Below are 14,592 nucleotides of genomic sequence, written 5' to 3' on the forward strand. Positions count from 1 at the left end.
GGGATGGAATTCTGTCGCCACTTTCCTCCTGTACTTGAGGGTCTGGTGGGTGGGGAAAAGGAGGGTTCCTGCAGAAACTAGGACCATGTGGGCTTTGTGAATGTGGTTCCTGAAAGGAGATATTGATAGTAGTGCTGACCAAGGCAGAAAAAGGGGATCCTGGGCCCGGAAAAGAGGGAGTAGGAAGAAAGGAAGGGAGTGGAGGAGGGAGGGAAAGGGGAGGAGAATTGGCGTCAGTGTTTTAGGAGGTAAAAAGAAGGACTGACTGGTTGTCCTGGCGTGTAGGGAAAGATGTAATCTGTCTTGCGTGTGATGATGCCAGCATCCCTGTGGCTGTCACCATAAGGAGGAAACACTTTTGAGAGGTAGCGGATGCATTTCCAGGTTGTTTTCCCCTCTGTACACAGGGGATACCTTGAAAGGGAAGGCAGGCTGAATTTGTTAGTTGGAAGTGATAAAGGATTAAGAAAAAAAGGAAACTCGGTGAACCTGTCGTTGACCTTGAAACCTGCTCAATCATGGTTTCTTCTCAGTCACATTCAGTTTTCCTCCTCTTCTGTATTTTAAGGAAACAGGTGGGGCTCGGGTGGGTGGGGAGGGCTCGCCACCCTGGTGAGGTAGGATGGATGCTACCACTTCTTTTCATGTACTGTCTGCATTCTGAGTGACTGGTTTTCACTCTCCGCGCTTTTTGCAGCTACATTGCCAATCAGAAAAGGTTGGAAATCATCAACGAAGATGACGTTGAAGCTTATGCAGGACTGAAAAATCTGTAAGTACTCCGGACTGACGTACCTTATCTCAGAACTTTTTCTTATGCTCTGTTATAGTCAAGCAGGCATTAACCAGTTCGTTCTAATGTACGTGCAATTTTGTGTTTTCTTAGGACAATCGTGGATTCTGGATTAAAATTTGTGGCTCATAAAGCGTTTCTGAAAAACAGCAACTTACAGCACATGTAAGTAAAGTTTGATTCTTTTGCTTCCCAGGACCCAATGTATTCAATATTTTTCTTCTTTCTTTTCCAAGACTCAACCTCTTTTTTTTTTTTTTAAAGTTAGCATAGATGTGACAATAGCTTAGAAATGTTAGCTTTGATTTTTGAATAGCTTCAGAGGGGTACTTAGAACAGCCTGTGTATTCCCTTTCATGGATTTCTGGGCCATTTCCATCTTGGACGGAGCAGTAGGCCAACGGCAGAGTCTGATGTGAAAACTATGTCCTGGTACACGGTCCTTGATTCTTTTCCTTGGAATCATGACATGTTCCCTGGAAGACATCAAACTAGTGGAATTGAAAGAAACTGACTTGGCCTTGGCCTTTTTAGGGAACTAAAAATTACCAACACTCCCCCCGCCCCCGTAGATCCTCTTTTGAAAGTTCATTTTCTCAAAGCTACCTGTCGTGGTTGATAAAAGTGGGGAAAAATCGATCATGGGACCCGCCGAAGGTTCAGACGATTATAAAATAGCAAGTGTTTGCACCAAAGTCATGTTGATGCTTTGTCAACTGAAGTCAGCTGGAAATACGGACAGTGGGATCCCTCAGGGTGTTTGCTGCTAGGTCCTGTCAGATGAGGGCCTGTCGTCCAAAAGGTATGGCCTTCCTGGGAGGTTTCTTCATTCAACAGAGGCTCACCTGCCCCTCGGCTCAGATTGGTGTTCCCTAAGCCCTAGAGTGTTCAGCGGAGGCACATTGCCTGCATTCGTTGGCTTTTGGGTGCTTTGCAAATTCTCTGTAATGATGCTTTGTGTCTCCTCATCTACAGTTTACCTGTAGGACTCTCTCCTGTTGAATTTTCTGACAGTTGGCAGGGAAGATCTTTTTGGTTCCCATTTCAGGGACATAAAACCAGACTGAGGAAGTTCGAAGATTTGCTCAGGTCCACAAATGGAAAGTGACAAGAGTTATGACTCCAGGGCCCACCCCTGGCCAAGCTCTTACAGTAAGAGCACGGGAAATAAAATCTATGCCATCCATGTAATTAGAGAACCGGCCCTTCTTATAATATTTGTCCTCTTTCTTTTCTTGGGGAGAACAGCTCCCCAGAGGATTTCCATGCCAGTTATAAAAGAAAATCATTCTCTTGGAGCAGGTCTCCTGGACACTCTACAGAGATTTGTTGATTTTATGAAAAGCCTTTTTTTGCTAAAGCTAGTTTCATGACTTCGTATTTTATAGGTGGCGTTAATGATGGTCTATTTAAAAATAATGTCTGTAGAATGAAGATACAAAACATTCAGCAAAAATGTGATAAAACTCCACGGAACTGGATTAACACATTTCATTTAAATGCTTCTCTGGCGTCATCTCTGTGGTTGGCTTGCCTACACAAATCTGATGTCTGTGTAGGTCTTGAGGGCATGAACAAGAGAGAAGTCGGAGAGGAAAAAAAGTCAAAATGCTCTAAAGCCATCGCTTAAATGTAATTAATGACCTCAGTGGTTAAGTTCTGGTATTTTCATTACAGCTAACATTCTACCTGAATTACTCTCCCGACCCCATTTTATTGGCTCTTTTACCCCATCACTTCCCCTAACGATGTGATGTGTGCAGTGGGCTTTGGTTAATTGTCGTTTTAGTAATTAATGTATTTATTTATAAGGGGACTTATTCATAAAGGGCTTACTCTACCTCTTCATACTTTCCCTTCCTGCCTGTTGCATGCCATTTATAGGAAAACCAAAGCCACCTGGTGTATCTTTTCAGGGTGCTATATGGTAGAATAATTTTATCGGCATTCTATGTGCTGTCAACAACTTATATAAAACCAACTATCTATCCCTGTCTCCCAAAGAGGTATCATTTGAGAGTGGAAAACCAAAGAGATGGACATACCTTAGAGAGTTTCTTTAAAAGGCAGGAGCCGGGAAGCCAGGTCATTGGTCAAGCAGCAAAAACTCTATTGACATTTGTAGGCATGATCAAATACTAAGACAGAACAAAGTTAGACGATATTTAGCAGCCATAAGACCAGTAAGCTTCATATACAGTGTTCATGGATGAAAGAGGCTCCTAATCACCAGAATTAAATTAAATTAAGCAGTTGGCTTTGAGAATGGCAGGGAGAGAGGAGGGAGCAAATCAGGTGTCTGCCTTTGCAGACCTGAGTCCCAACCTCTGCTAATGACTGAGGACTTGGGCACTGGCTTGTTTTTCCTGATTTCCTGCAGTTACCTCGGATATTGACACTGTGGATACCAGGGAGCGGAAAAAGAAACGTGCATTAGAAGCTGTTTCTCTTTACTCCGGGGGTACACTGATTATCTCTGAGTCTCCCCAACAATATAACAGTGTGCTCAAGAGCAATCTATTTCACTTCGGGTTTGAGGGAGATTCGGATTGGATCCTGCCTCACCGCCCCTCCGCCTGCCCTGGGCATATTCAACATCACATGGGGCCTGTCCACCGCCCCTGTGGCTGGTCACTGAGTTTATTTCTTGGTGCCTTTAATTCCTCCCCGGCGTCTGAGAACCCAGGGGTTCTGAGAAAAGCCAGTGTTTGTATTTTCCAGGGGCTTTGCAGAGGTGCTAATTAGTTCCTTTGCAGAGTTCTGTCATCAAACAGTAAGAGGATTGTTGACTTTTCTTCCTCCCCTCCCCCTCTTTTTTGGCTTTTGGCCCCAATAATAAGTATGGTTCATAAAACTCATCTTGTTCTTCGGCGTGTGATCCCACTGCGGGCTGTGCGGCTGGCAGCCGGACAGGACCAGCTGCTGCCGGTGCCGGCCCGGGGCTTCGTCGCTGACCAGGACCTTGACCAAGAGTGTCCTCTTTCTTTGCCCCCTCTCTCCTGGTTCTTCTTGGGAGGAAGAGTCCTGGTTTTGTTTGTGTTTCCTTCAGAGGGTGGGGGTTTCTGAAGATGCCTGGAGAACACGGGCAGACTGACTTTTCAATGTGTGATACTCCAATGAAGCTCATTCTTAATTCACGTTCCGAAAGAAAAGAGAAAAGATGTATGTGGGCACATTTTACAACTTCCCGGGGGATTATTTTTTCATGTGGGTGAGCACTTTACGCTCAGTGTAAAGACGGAAGAAGTAAGCGTCGAAGGAAGAGGGAACCCTTGTGTAGGTAGGGGTTTGGGTGAGTGCAACTCTCCATATAGAAGGAGGCGGGGTGAGGACACACGCAGTCTCGAATCGGGGGGCCCTGGAGCAGCAGTTTCTGTATTCGTTGCGTGACCAGCCTTGGCTCATACATTAGCTCCTGGGCCCCTCTCTGAGGGGTGACTGGTCGGACATAGCAGGATGTCTGAGCAACCCGTGAGTTTGTTGGGCTGACTCAGCAGACTAGCCTTGGGGAGGGGGCCGGGACTCCTGTGACCCTCAGGTGTCCGATTTTTCCCTCCCCGCTAGCACTTGCGTTCCCCAGCAGGAAACAGATCCTAAAAGGCTCATTGCAATTTGTTGAGGGCTTGGCTGTTTTTGTCCAAGTTGATGTTTGTTTTACATTCCTGCTAGTTATTAAACACATGTCTGGAGGCCCAAGCATTGGACACTTTTTGAATAAATTCAACCAGTAAACACATTCACGGAACAAGTCAGCTGCCGGGATTATGGCTCTGAATTTTCCAACTCAGGGCCTCATGGCCCTGATCATCAGACATGGAAACTCCTGCCCACTGAATAAAACTAAGTATTCAGAACACATCAGTAGATTCATTGGTATTTTTTCAATCACAAATATGACTTGGTTTCATTGACTTTTCACCATCTGGTTGGTCCAGAGCTTTTTTTTTTAAGATTTTATTTATTTACTTGACAGAGAGAATGAGCAGGGGGGAGGGGGAGTGGGAGAAGGAGAAGCAGACTCCCCGATGAGCAGGGAGCCTGATGCAGGACTCGATCCCAGGACCCTGAGATCATGGCCTGAGCTGAAGGCAGATGCTTAACTGGCTGAGCCACCCAGGTGCCCCAAAGTCACTGGTTGGTCCAGATCTTAAAATGATACGTGGCTAGGATAGTTTCAGATGAAATCTGACATAGTCCTTGTTTTCTGATATTTTGTTGTTCTTGTCCTCATCATGGAATTATCTGGTTATTTAGAACTCATATATAAACAATGCCCACCAGAGTTATCAATCAGTGGGTGTATTTTTCCTATAAGGATGTGTTAAATTCAGTTTATATTCAGAGTTTTATGTGTCACGTAATTTCAAAATATTCATAATGCTGTTTAGTTTTAAAGCATCTTTTTCCCTAGTGAGTTTTATGATTTTAAATTAGATTAATTCTTCCTCTTAATTGTTTGGAGGTCAGAGATCTCTAGGAGGTATATAACTTGCCTCTGAATCAGCATATGAAAAATAAACTTTTGGTTAAGAAAGAGATTAAAAATAGACATTTTGGAAATTATGCCTGCCCCTCCCCTTCCCTTATGAACAAGAATTTTAGGAGAGGCAGGAAAAACTAAGTTGTCATTCCAGATGGAAGAAAGAGACTATGTCAAAGGAAAGCATGAACCATGATCAAATAAAATTATATTTTGAAAAAAAAAATCTCTATTTGCGTACTTTCTTCTTGAGATGTTACATTTTTAATTCACATTTAATGTTTTTGGTTTCTTTCAGCAATTTTACCCGAAATAAACTGATGAGCTTGTCTAGGAAACATTTTCGTCACCTTGACTTGTCTGAGCTGTAAGTAATGATTATTGTCTGGCATTCAGGGAAACAGTTTCAGAGGAAAGAGTAATTAGTATTTTTTTTTTTAAATGAGTGATGCTGCAGATCTATTTTTATATCAAAATTCTTAAAAAAATGATTTCTCAGGCTTTGGCCACTTGTTTTTTTTATTCCCTCATAAAAACATGATTAAGTAACCAAAACCCAGAAATCTCAACAGTGAGGTATCATTTAGGATGATTTTAAAAGTTGTTTTTACGTAAAGATTTGTTTTCTAAAGGAGGGAAAGCAGAAAAAGATGGGGGGGGAGCTTTATGTTATAAGGGCAACATGTCTCATAGCGTTGGTGATGTCTAGGGCCTAATGGAAAGCAGAGCCAGTCAAGGAGGAAATAGCCATGGGCGGAACTCCCTGGTGTCCACTGGTGCTTGGTGAACGTTGGAGGAGAGGTCGTCTTTCTCCCTCCCTGCCCATCCTTGTGAGATTCTCTTCTGGGTCTGCCACTGCACTCAGGATTTATCCTGATGCTCTAATTTCCTTTGCTGCAAAATGATAGGAAAAAGATCGCCATGTGTTAATGACTGAGCCACCATTTCCAGGCATGCTCCATTCTTGCGCTAACTGTTGACATTCCTATGGGTAAGTTGCCCAAAGAAGCCCAAGGGAGAGGCTCAGTGTGTCAGTGGGGGGGGGCCCAGATGGACAAGGCCTTTGAACACCAGGCTGTAGCTTTTGCTCACACTGTATATATTGCCTGAGTTGAAGGGTCTTCCCCTGCTCGCAAGGAAAAGGTGCAGATAGGTCTTAACGAGGGTTGCCTGGCCGAGTGTCGGCAATGGGCAGTATTTTGGAATACACTCAATTCCCTGGGCTTGAAGTGGTAAGCTTTCTAACCCAGGAATGGGCACGTAAAATTTAAGGAAGATATGAAACAGGGCGAGAGATGCCCAATATGAACCTTTTGAGCATCACTGCGGAACATTTTCTTGACGGGTCAGAAATCAGAGTTCTGACTCCAAATCCACAGGCCTCTGATTTCTCCTGGCAGCAGATTTAATCAAATCACTCAGCAAATGTTAATTGTGTGCCTGGTTGCGAATCAGACTCATGCATTGGGCCGTGGGGACGTAAGGAGGACACTCTCTGTGTTTCAGGATTCTGCTATCTAGTGGGAGAGCTAGAAGCCTAAAGGAACGAAGGGTCAGGTGCTGTAGCAATCACTGGAAGAGGGGTTTGCCCATGAACTGAAGAAAGGAGCCAGCTCTCTGCCAGTGTGGTGTGCTCATGTGAACATTGCTATAGTTAGAGCTGAAGATCCTTCGCTTCTTTATCCCTTCTGTGGGTTCGGTCATGCCTTCGTTTTTGAGAGATTCTTTAGTTTTTCATGTACTTAGAATGCCAGGAAACCTCTTGCAGTAGTTGGAGTTGATGCACTGTGGATCTCTTCTGCCTTAGACTCTGTATCTAGTAGCATCACGTTCTATTTTGTTGTTGGAGGGATACTTGGAGGTGATCAAGCAGACACAAATTAAACGAGGCTGCCATGACCACATTTTCCCCAAAGAGACTCCTGGAAGAGTCTCCAGGGATCCCTGAGATTCTTCGAACCCAACCAGAAAACCACAGGAGTAAATGATGTTGCAAAGCCCAGGTTCTGTCCTCAAGGAAATCTTAAGTATTGTGGTTAATGCCGGGCAGAGCCTATGTAACGATTGTAAATGGCCTCATTTAAAGGCTCATTACCATAAATGGAATTCATCTTAAATAGGCCACTGAGTATTATAAATAAGCATTTAAAGATTTTTTTTTCTTGTGGTTTTTATTTTCCTCTTGACTACTTCCTCTGTTACCAGTTGCAGGCCACGGGAGTCCAGGCAGCTCAGCTGATGGGTGGCTTTCTCTTTGCAGACCCTCCTGCCACGGGCTGAGTAGCTCCATCTGGAGCTCGCTTGCCCTTGCTCTCAGAAACCCTGAGCCTGGGTGTGTGTGTGTGAAGGAGGTCTCAGAGCTCCCTTCCAGGCTCTCTTGTTCACATTTACTCCAACTTTCTTGCATCGGTCCCGCTGAACAGCGGTTGCCCTGTGCGGAAAGCTGGTACCACCTTACTGGCCCTCACATTTCAGCCTTCACTTTGTATTTACGGTCTCATTGTAAAGTCAGATGAAATCGCTTTGCTCTCTGCTGTGGTTTGAGCTTATTAAATGATAACACTTGAATCTCTAGCCTGGTCAGAGATAAGTATGTTAGTGTTCCTGATAACTTAACTATTGGCATCTTCACTGAAGATCTTAATTACTATATAATGGCCGTGGTAAATTTGTTATGGCATCTGATTTTTCCCCATCCTATGAGACATCCTTTTCTAGCCTCTATTATAGTTCTGCCTGTTCCTGTCTTGTTTCCCCATTATTCTGAAAGGTCTTGCATCACTCTGCATCCTTTAGAGTCCACGGTGGTGTTTGCACCTAGAGGAAGATCAGTAAGTATTAGATAAATGAATGAATAAGTATTGTAAAGCTATAAAGGTGGGTATGACTTCCGAAGATTGCTGGCCAGATAGAATTCATAACGTTGTAGTGCTTTGTAAACACTAGCGTAGTTAACACTGAAAAAGAGAAGCCTGATCGGGTTTCATTTTTGTTCCGTGTAGGATCCTGGTGGGCAATCCATTTACATGCTCCTGTGACATTATGTGGATCAAGACTCTTCAGGAGACTAAATCCAGCCCAGAAACTCAGGATTTGTACTGCCTAAATGAAAACAGCAAGAATATTCCCCTGGCAAACCTGCAGATACCCAATTGTGGTAATTTACATTCGAATCAATGAATTCTATTTGCTATTAATTATTCTAATTGCCTTGGTGTAGTAGAGAGTCCGGGAGGATTATCACTACCCAGATTTTATATAGTATGCTGTTGAGGTCTCTGGTGAGCTGGGCAACGTTTGTGTGCAGTGTGGAAAGTCAGCTGGGAGCAACTTTGCTGAATATTTTTTGCAAGTAGAATATTAATTCTGAATGGATGACTTTGAAGCCCATGGAGAAAAAGTAGGCTGTTTATTCCATTGTTTCTTTGTTCATTTGTCTGGTCACGCATTCCTCTATCCATTTATCCATCCATCCAAAAACTATGTGCCAAGAGTGTGATACTTCGTTGGCCATGTTATATACGTGGTTGGCACCTGGAAAATGGAGAGGGAAGGATCTTGCTGTGGTAAAGTGTCCTCAACAGTACAAGAAAATGCACTTTGATCCAGCACATTCCCTTCAACTTGTCTTGCTGCCAGAGGGCTGTGTCTCATGATGGGGCGCCATGAATATGCCCTTACACATGCTTTTCCATGTTTGGGTTTCTAGGCCCCTGCTCAGCCTTGCCCCCACTCCTCCTCAGCATTTGCATCTCCAGAGTCATACAAAGTCCCATCTCTCTGAGAGCCACTGTGTTTACAGGGAAGGAAAACCCGAGTGTTCTGGTTCAGAATTTACTGCTCAGGGCATCTGTGATGTGCCTTGGCAGTCCCCACCTAGGCTGAGGTCAACCAGCTAATCAGCTCACAGTTATATTTGATCTTCTGGCCTAGTGGCTGGCGACACAGCAAAGGCTTCTCGTCTGTGAGGAGTCTGTCTAGGAACCACAAACATTCGATTCTTTGTTTTCAGAAGACCCTATTGTTTGAGGTCAGTTTTTCTTGAAGGAAAATAGAGCTGCTGCTCATTTTTAATGAGAAGGTCATAAAAAGAAAGATAAGTATTTGCTTTTTACCCTAAAGGGGCTCATGAGAGAGCAGTTACTCTTCCCACAGATTTCTCTGTCCTTGAGCCCTTTGGCTTCCTAACAGAGAAATCAGGCTTTGTTCTCTTGCCAACTTCTCTCAGCTTTGCTAGCCAACACTTAAAAAAACCCCCAACTTTTAATATATATTTTTTCCTGATTGATAAGAGGGCGACTGTGCTCTGTTCTGGTATAAATTTGCACCACTGAGAGAAATCACCTAGAGGGACAAGAAATTCAGTGTTGAGTCACCTGGCCTTTTGGCCGGCTTCCCAAGTCCATGGTGTTGTGACCATATTGGTTCAGCAACCACTGAGAGGAAGAAAGAGAGAGCATCGAGCTCCTGCTCTTATTCCACGAACGGCCCCGTAAGATAGACGTCTGTGTTGCCCTTGCCTGAAACCGATTTTCCTTCTTTTTTTTTTTTTTTAATTTTAATTTTTGGCCATGTTGTCTTGACAGCTTTCGGTGATGCACCCCACCTAATGTGTTGTTGTGAGACCATTGCAGTTGGGGAGGGAAAGAGTGGGAGGGAGCTGGTCCTCATTTTTCCTGATGAATTTGTCAGTTTTTAGTAATTTTTTGTTTGCTACAAATTAGTCAGTGCATCTTGTGAATGAGGGAACTTGGAGAATTCACTGTCCTGATTCAGAGGGAATGCGTTGGATTGCTCCATGAGGATGGTTACGTTCGTGGTAACATTCATAATTGGTTTCAGTGTAGATGATGCTTTTCAAAAAGCAACATTGTAAAAAAGGTGAATGGATAGACTTATTTCTCTACCACTTTTGTACTCTTAAACTGTTATGTTGTTTGTTAATTTTTTTCTTTCCAAGTGTTTTTTACTTACTTGTAATTGCACAAGTAATGTTGATACATTTTGTGGTTAAAAAGAACCTCCTGTATTACACATAAAGTTTGTGTTTCTCTTGTTTGTAACATTTCAGGTTAGTGGTTACAGATCTATAATATTCTTTTTAATCAGTGCATGGTATTCGTGCTAGACTCTGTCTTAATTACATTAAAATTTCCACATTGATGGGCATTTAGCTTATTTCCCATTTTTCACACTCCAGAAATGTTTCGACGAGCATCTTTTCATGTGCTCTTTGTACCTGTGTACAGATGAAAAGATTTTCCTAGAGTACATAGCAGGAAGCAGAAGTTTTGGCTGATATGATTTGCACATTAAAAAACAGCTGTCCCAATTTATAGCCACTCCAGCAAAGCATGTCTTAATATTAGCACACTTCTTATTTGTTTATTTTTCTAAAAAATGGTAGGTCATTGCTTTTTGGTTCGCCTTTTCCTGATGACTATTGGGTATCTTCTGTGTTTATGGGACATTGTGTTTATTCTTTGGTGGATTGCCTATTTATAACCTTTATCTATTTTTCTATAGTGTTTTCCTTTTCCATTTTTAGTGTTTTTTTATTTAATTTTTAAAAAATTTTATTTTATTATGTTATGTTAGTCACCGTACAGTACATCATTTTTCTTAACTTGTTTGAAGGTTATAAATTATGTTTCTGTGTTTTTGGAAATATACCCAAATATTCACCACCCATATTAAAACATATTTTTCTTGTAAGTATCTAGAGATAGTTCCAAGACAGGAAAAAATAGTTTTATTTCTTTTTACTTTTTCCTCCCGTCCCTCAGATTATTGTTAACTAGGATTTTGTTTGTAGATTGTTACTTGACTGTTTTGAAGATTTACTATTTCTTTGTATATATCATTAACTTTTGTATCCTACTGCCTTTTGGAGTGGCTTTTCTTTTTGCTGGTGTGTATCCTCTAGTATTTCTTTCAGAGAAACTAAAAAACATAAAATCTTCAAGTCCTTGCCTGGTGGAAAATCAGACTGTATTTGTTCTCAGTGGAATTGGCTGAGTATGCATTTCGAGACTCGAATAAATTCCTTTTAGACCTTTGTAGGTATTGTATTACATTTTTCCTTGTATTCAGTGTCGCTGATGAGAAGCTTGAGGCCAGTCTTATGCTTGCTTCTTGACAGGGAACCTATGCTTTTCTTTTCCTTCTAGAAGCTTTGAAGATTTTCTCCTTTTCTGCGTTATTCTAAAATTTTTAGTGCAACGTAACTAGGTGTGTGTGTGTGTGTGTGTGTGTGTGTGTGTGTGTTTTAAAAAAATTTGTTTGACATGCAGCCTACTCTTTCAGTATGAAGGGTTTTGTCTGCAGTTCTGGAAGAGTTTTCTAATTTATATAGATGATTGTTTACACTTAAGGGCTCTACCCTCTGTACCCCTCAGCCTCAGTAGCACTTTCCATCTGCTTGTCCTTTTGTGCTGTATTATGGGGAAATGGGTTGACTCACTCCTTTGGCTGTCAGCTATTTCTCCAGATATTGAATTTTTCCCTTTCAACACTCAGTTTCTAATTTCTGCAATCTCAAGTGATTGGTTTTTTTTTTTTTTTTAATAACTGAAACACCCTTTCCTGTGTTGGGGTTCACCATATCTCTAGGGCGTCACCAGCACCTAGCAGTACTGATTTTTTCTGGTAAGGTTCCTGCACTCATTGCTTCTTGTTGGATGCTGTGTCTGCGGTGAGTGGGTAGGGACAGGATGTGAAAAGGCTATTTCTCCTGTTTTGTCTACTTATTTTCTGAACCAGTGGCCCCATGGCTCAGCCAAGGTGGGGCTCCACTCTGTCCTGCAGTCTGCCCCTTCAGTCTGGGGTCAGCCTAGAGCCTCCCTGTTTTGTGCAGTGAATACTTATGTGTCCCTTTGGGGCTGTGCTGATTTTCTTTCATCCCACTCTCTCACTTTCTCTTCTTCAGGGGTTTCTCATGGTGTCTTATCCACTAGCAGTATGTTTTCTCATTTTCCAGCATGGTTCTGGAGTTTTAAAAAATTTTGCATAATATCTGGGGATTTGAGATCAGAAGGGGGGAAACTTCAGTTTAGGGCTTATTCTTATATTACTTCATCACAACAGTTTAGGCTCTTTAAAGAGAAGTTAGGCAAATTGAGCAGTAGATTTATACCAGGTGGTTGGATTTAAATTGTTTCTGAAAGTCCATACTAAAGAAATTGGATAATATGCTATACTGTCTTCAAATTAGATGTCTTGTTTAGAGCATGGATTTGTGGTTGGTTGGCTTTTCTTTTAGGTCTTGCCCTTTGTAGACTTTTAAAATATATATGTTGTATTTAATTACATCACAGATTCATGGAGCTCATCTTCACTTTTTTTTTTTTTTTGGATGCAACTTGTTAGCTAAGTGTATGAGTAACTCATAAGAGTACTGTATGGTCTTGTGTGTTTGTTTCGTCATTGTAAGCCAACCATTTGCCAATAACTATGGCTACTGCGTTAATTTGCAACTGGTAACATTTTAATTTCAATAAGAAAGAGCTACTGAGATTTCATTCCTTTATTAGGTGGGCTTTCTTTAAAGACTTCCCCTTTTAGTATTGTACACGTAAGTATTATATTAACGAACTCTCTACATTTTATAAACAAAAATACATCCTCCATGGTGTCAATGTATCCCTTGAATGTAATAGGCATTTGATTAATGTTTGCTGAATTCATCAATTAATAAATGCATGAGCCACGCACGTTATAGTAGTGATCAGATTGGACCAGATTTTTTTTTTAAGATTTTATTTATTTGAGAGCAAGCGAGCGAGCACAAGCAGGGGGGAGGGGCAGAGCGAGAAGCAGACTCCCCATCAAGCAGAGAGCCCGATGTGGGACTCGATCCCAAGCTTAAGGCAGACGCTTAACCGACTGAGCCACTCAGGCACCAGGTTGGACCAGATTTTTATATAATGGTGTAGATATTTCAGTTACGATAACTTAAAGATTTATATTATTCTAGCTAAATCATTCCATATATTAGCATTTTGTCGTTCCCTTTGAAATTTCTGTCATCATCCCATTTTGAAAGAGTCTCACATTCCTTCTGCCCTTAGTGATTAAGTGAGTGTGGTTGGCGCGGCTGGGAAGTTTAATGGCCCTGTTACCATTTGCAGCCCGGTTAGAATGTCTCACAATATTTTTCTAGCAGCCCCTCCTGCCGTGAATTACTGTAAATTTATTCATGCTGGGAAACATGTTGTGGTCTGTTTCTCCACAAGGTCCTTTTTAACCTTAGAAAAACATCATTAATTGCAGTGCAACAAAACACATTCATCTAAAATTTCCACATTAATTGGAAAAAAGGGGTCGCTAGGCACACCGGTTCTGAAGACAGAGATCAAATCACACAAGTTCTAAAGAAAGGTTATTTTGCCAAGGTTGTTGTGCTGATTTAATATAAGAATGCACCCGCTACTTTGATCTTCAGCATTTAGTTTTGCAGTACAGGCCTTTCAATCCTTTCCCCTCACTAAATGGGATTATTAGAGAACAGTATACTTTATACTTTAACTTTTTTATACTATAATTAGGATTTAAATCTCTGGAAGAGAGTTTCTTCAGGAAATGTTAATAGTGGATGAGATGCTCTGTTCTAAGCAGATGGCAAATATATGTAAGAAAGGCATATTCCTCTGGGTCATATCAATGCAATCCCTCAACCTATTTTACTAGTAACTGGTTACCATAGAACATGCTGTTCCCACAGTGAATATAAGGTGGTAATTCACTTGATACTTGAACTGTACGGCTACTACGTAAAACTCCCTTAGTGGTCCCATGAATTGAAATCAGTCCTGCCTTTGGTTTCCTTGTTATTTATAACAACAATTCCAATTTTCCACTTTCCCAACCTTCAAGCTTTCAGTGGAGAGATTCCTTAAGACACAGCAACAAAATATTATTTAGGATGGGAGAGGTCAGTTCACAGGTATCTAGGAGAAGAAGGCTGGTTCCTTGAGGTAAATTGGTTTTCCTAATTTCTTCTTAAGATATACTTTTGGTTGTCACGCTGTGCTTTGCAGTACATGTCTACTTAGCGTATATGTACATAGTCCTTCTTTGTTTCAAACCTGGAAACTAGACTGATAGCAATTCTGCTTTGTTAGTGCTTACAGAAGATTCGAAGGAAATGCTATGTCAGTATTCTGGAAGCTAGATTGATATAACACATTAATTTCTTACCACCTTAGCTGGATTGATTTGTTGTTTCTTTTCTGAAAAACACATACAACGTCTAGTTTATTCGTTTGCTTTGCTTTTACTGGGGATCAGGTTCTGTCTCCTAAAATATAGCAAGCTGCAC

The 14,592-nt window shown here is 41.6% G+C and overlaps 1 protein-coding gene across 6 annotated transcripts in view; it reads left to right on the forward strand.

Annotated features, from left to right (window-relative positions):
* Positions 1–14,592, forward strand: part of NTRK2 (neurotrophic receptor tyrosine kinase 2) — a 323,196-nt gene that overhangs the window by 25,920 nt on the left and 282,684 nt on the right. For all 6 annotated transcript variants that reach the window (XM_036113468.2, XM_036113467.2, XM_036113470.2 and 3 more), the window contains exons 2-5: positions 698–772; positions 887–958; positions 5,572–5,640; positions 8,276–8,430. In XM_036113468.2, coding sequence (XP_035969361.1) covers positions 698–772; positions 887–958; positions 5,572–5,640; positions 8,276–8,430 — 371 coding nt within the window. The remainder of the gene's footprint in view (positions 1–697; positions 773–886; positions 959–5,571; positions 5,641–8,275; positions 8,431–14,592) is intronic.

Source organism: Halichoerus grypus, chromosome 14, assembly GCF_964656455.1.
Source record: "Halichoerus grypus chromosome 14, mHalGry1.hap1.1, whole genome shotgun sequence".
Classification (NCBI taxonomy): domain Eukaryota; kingdom Metazoa; phylum Chordata; class Mammalia; order Carnivora; family Phocidae; genus Halichoerus; species Halichoerus grypus.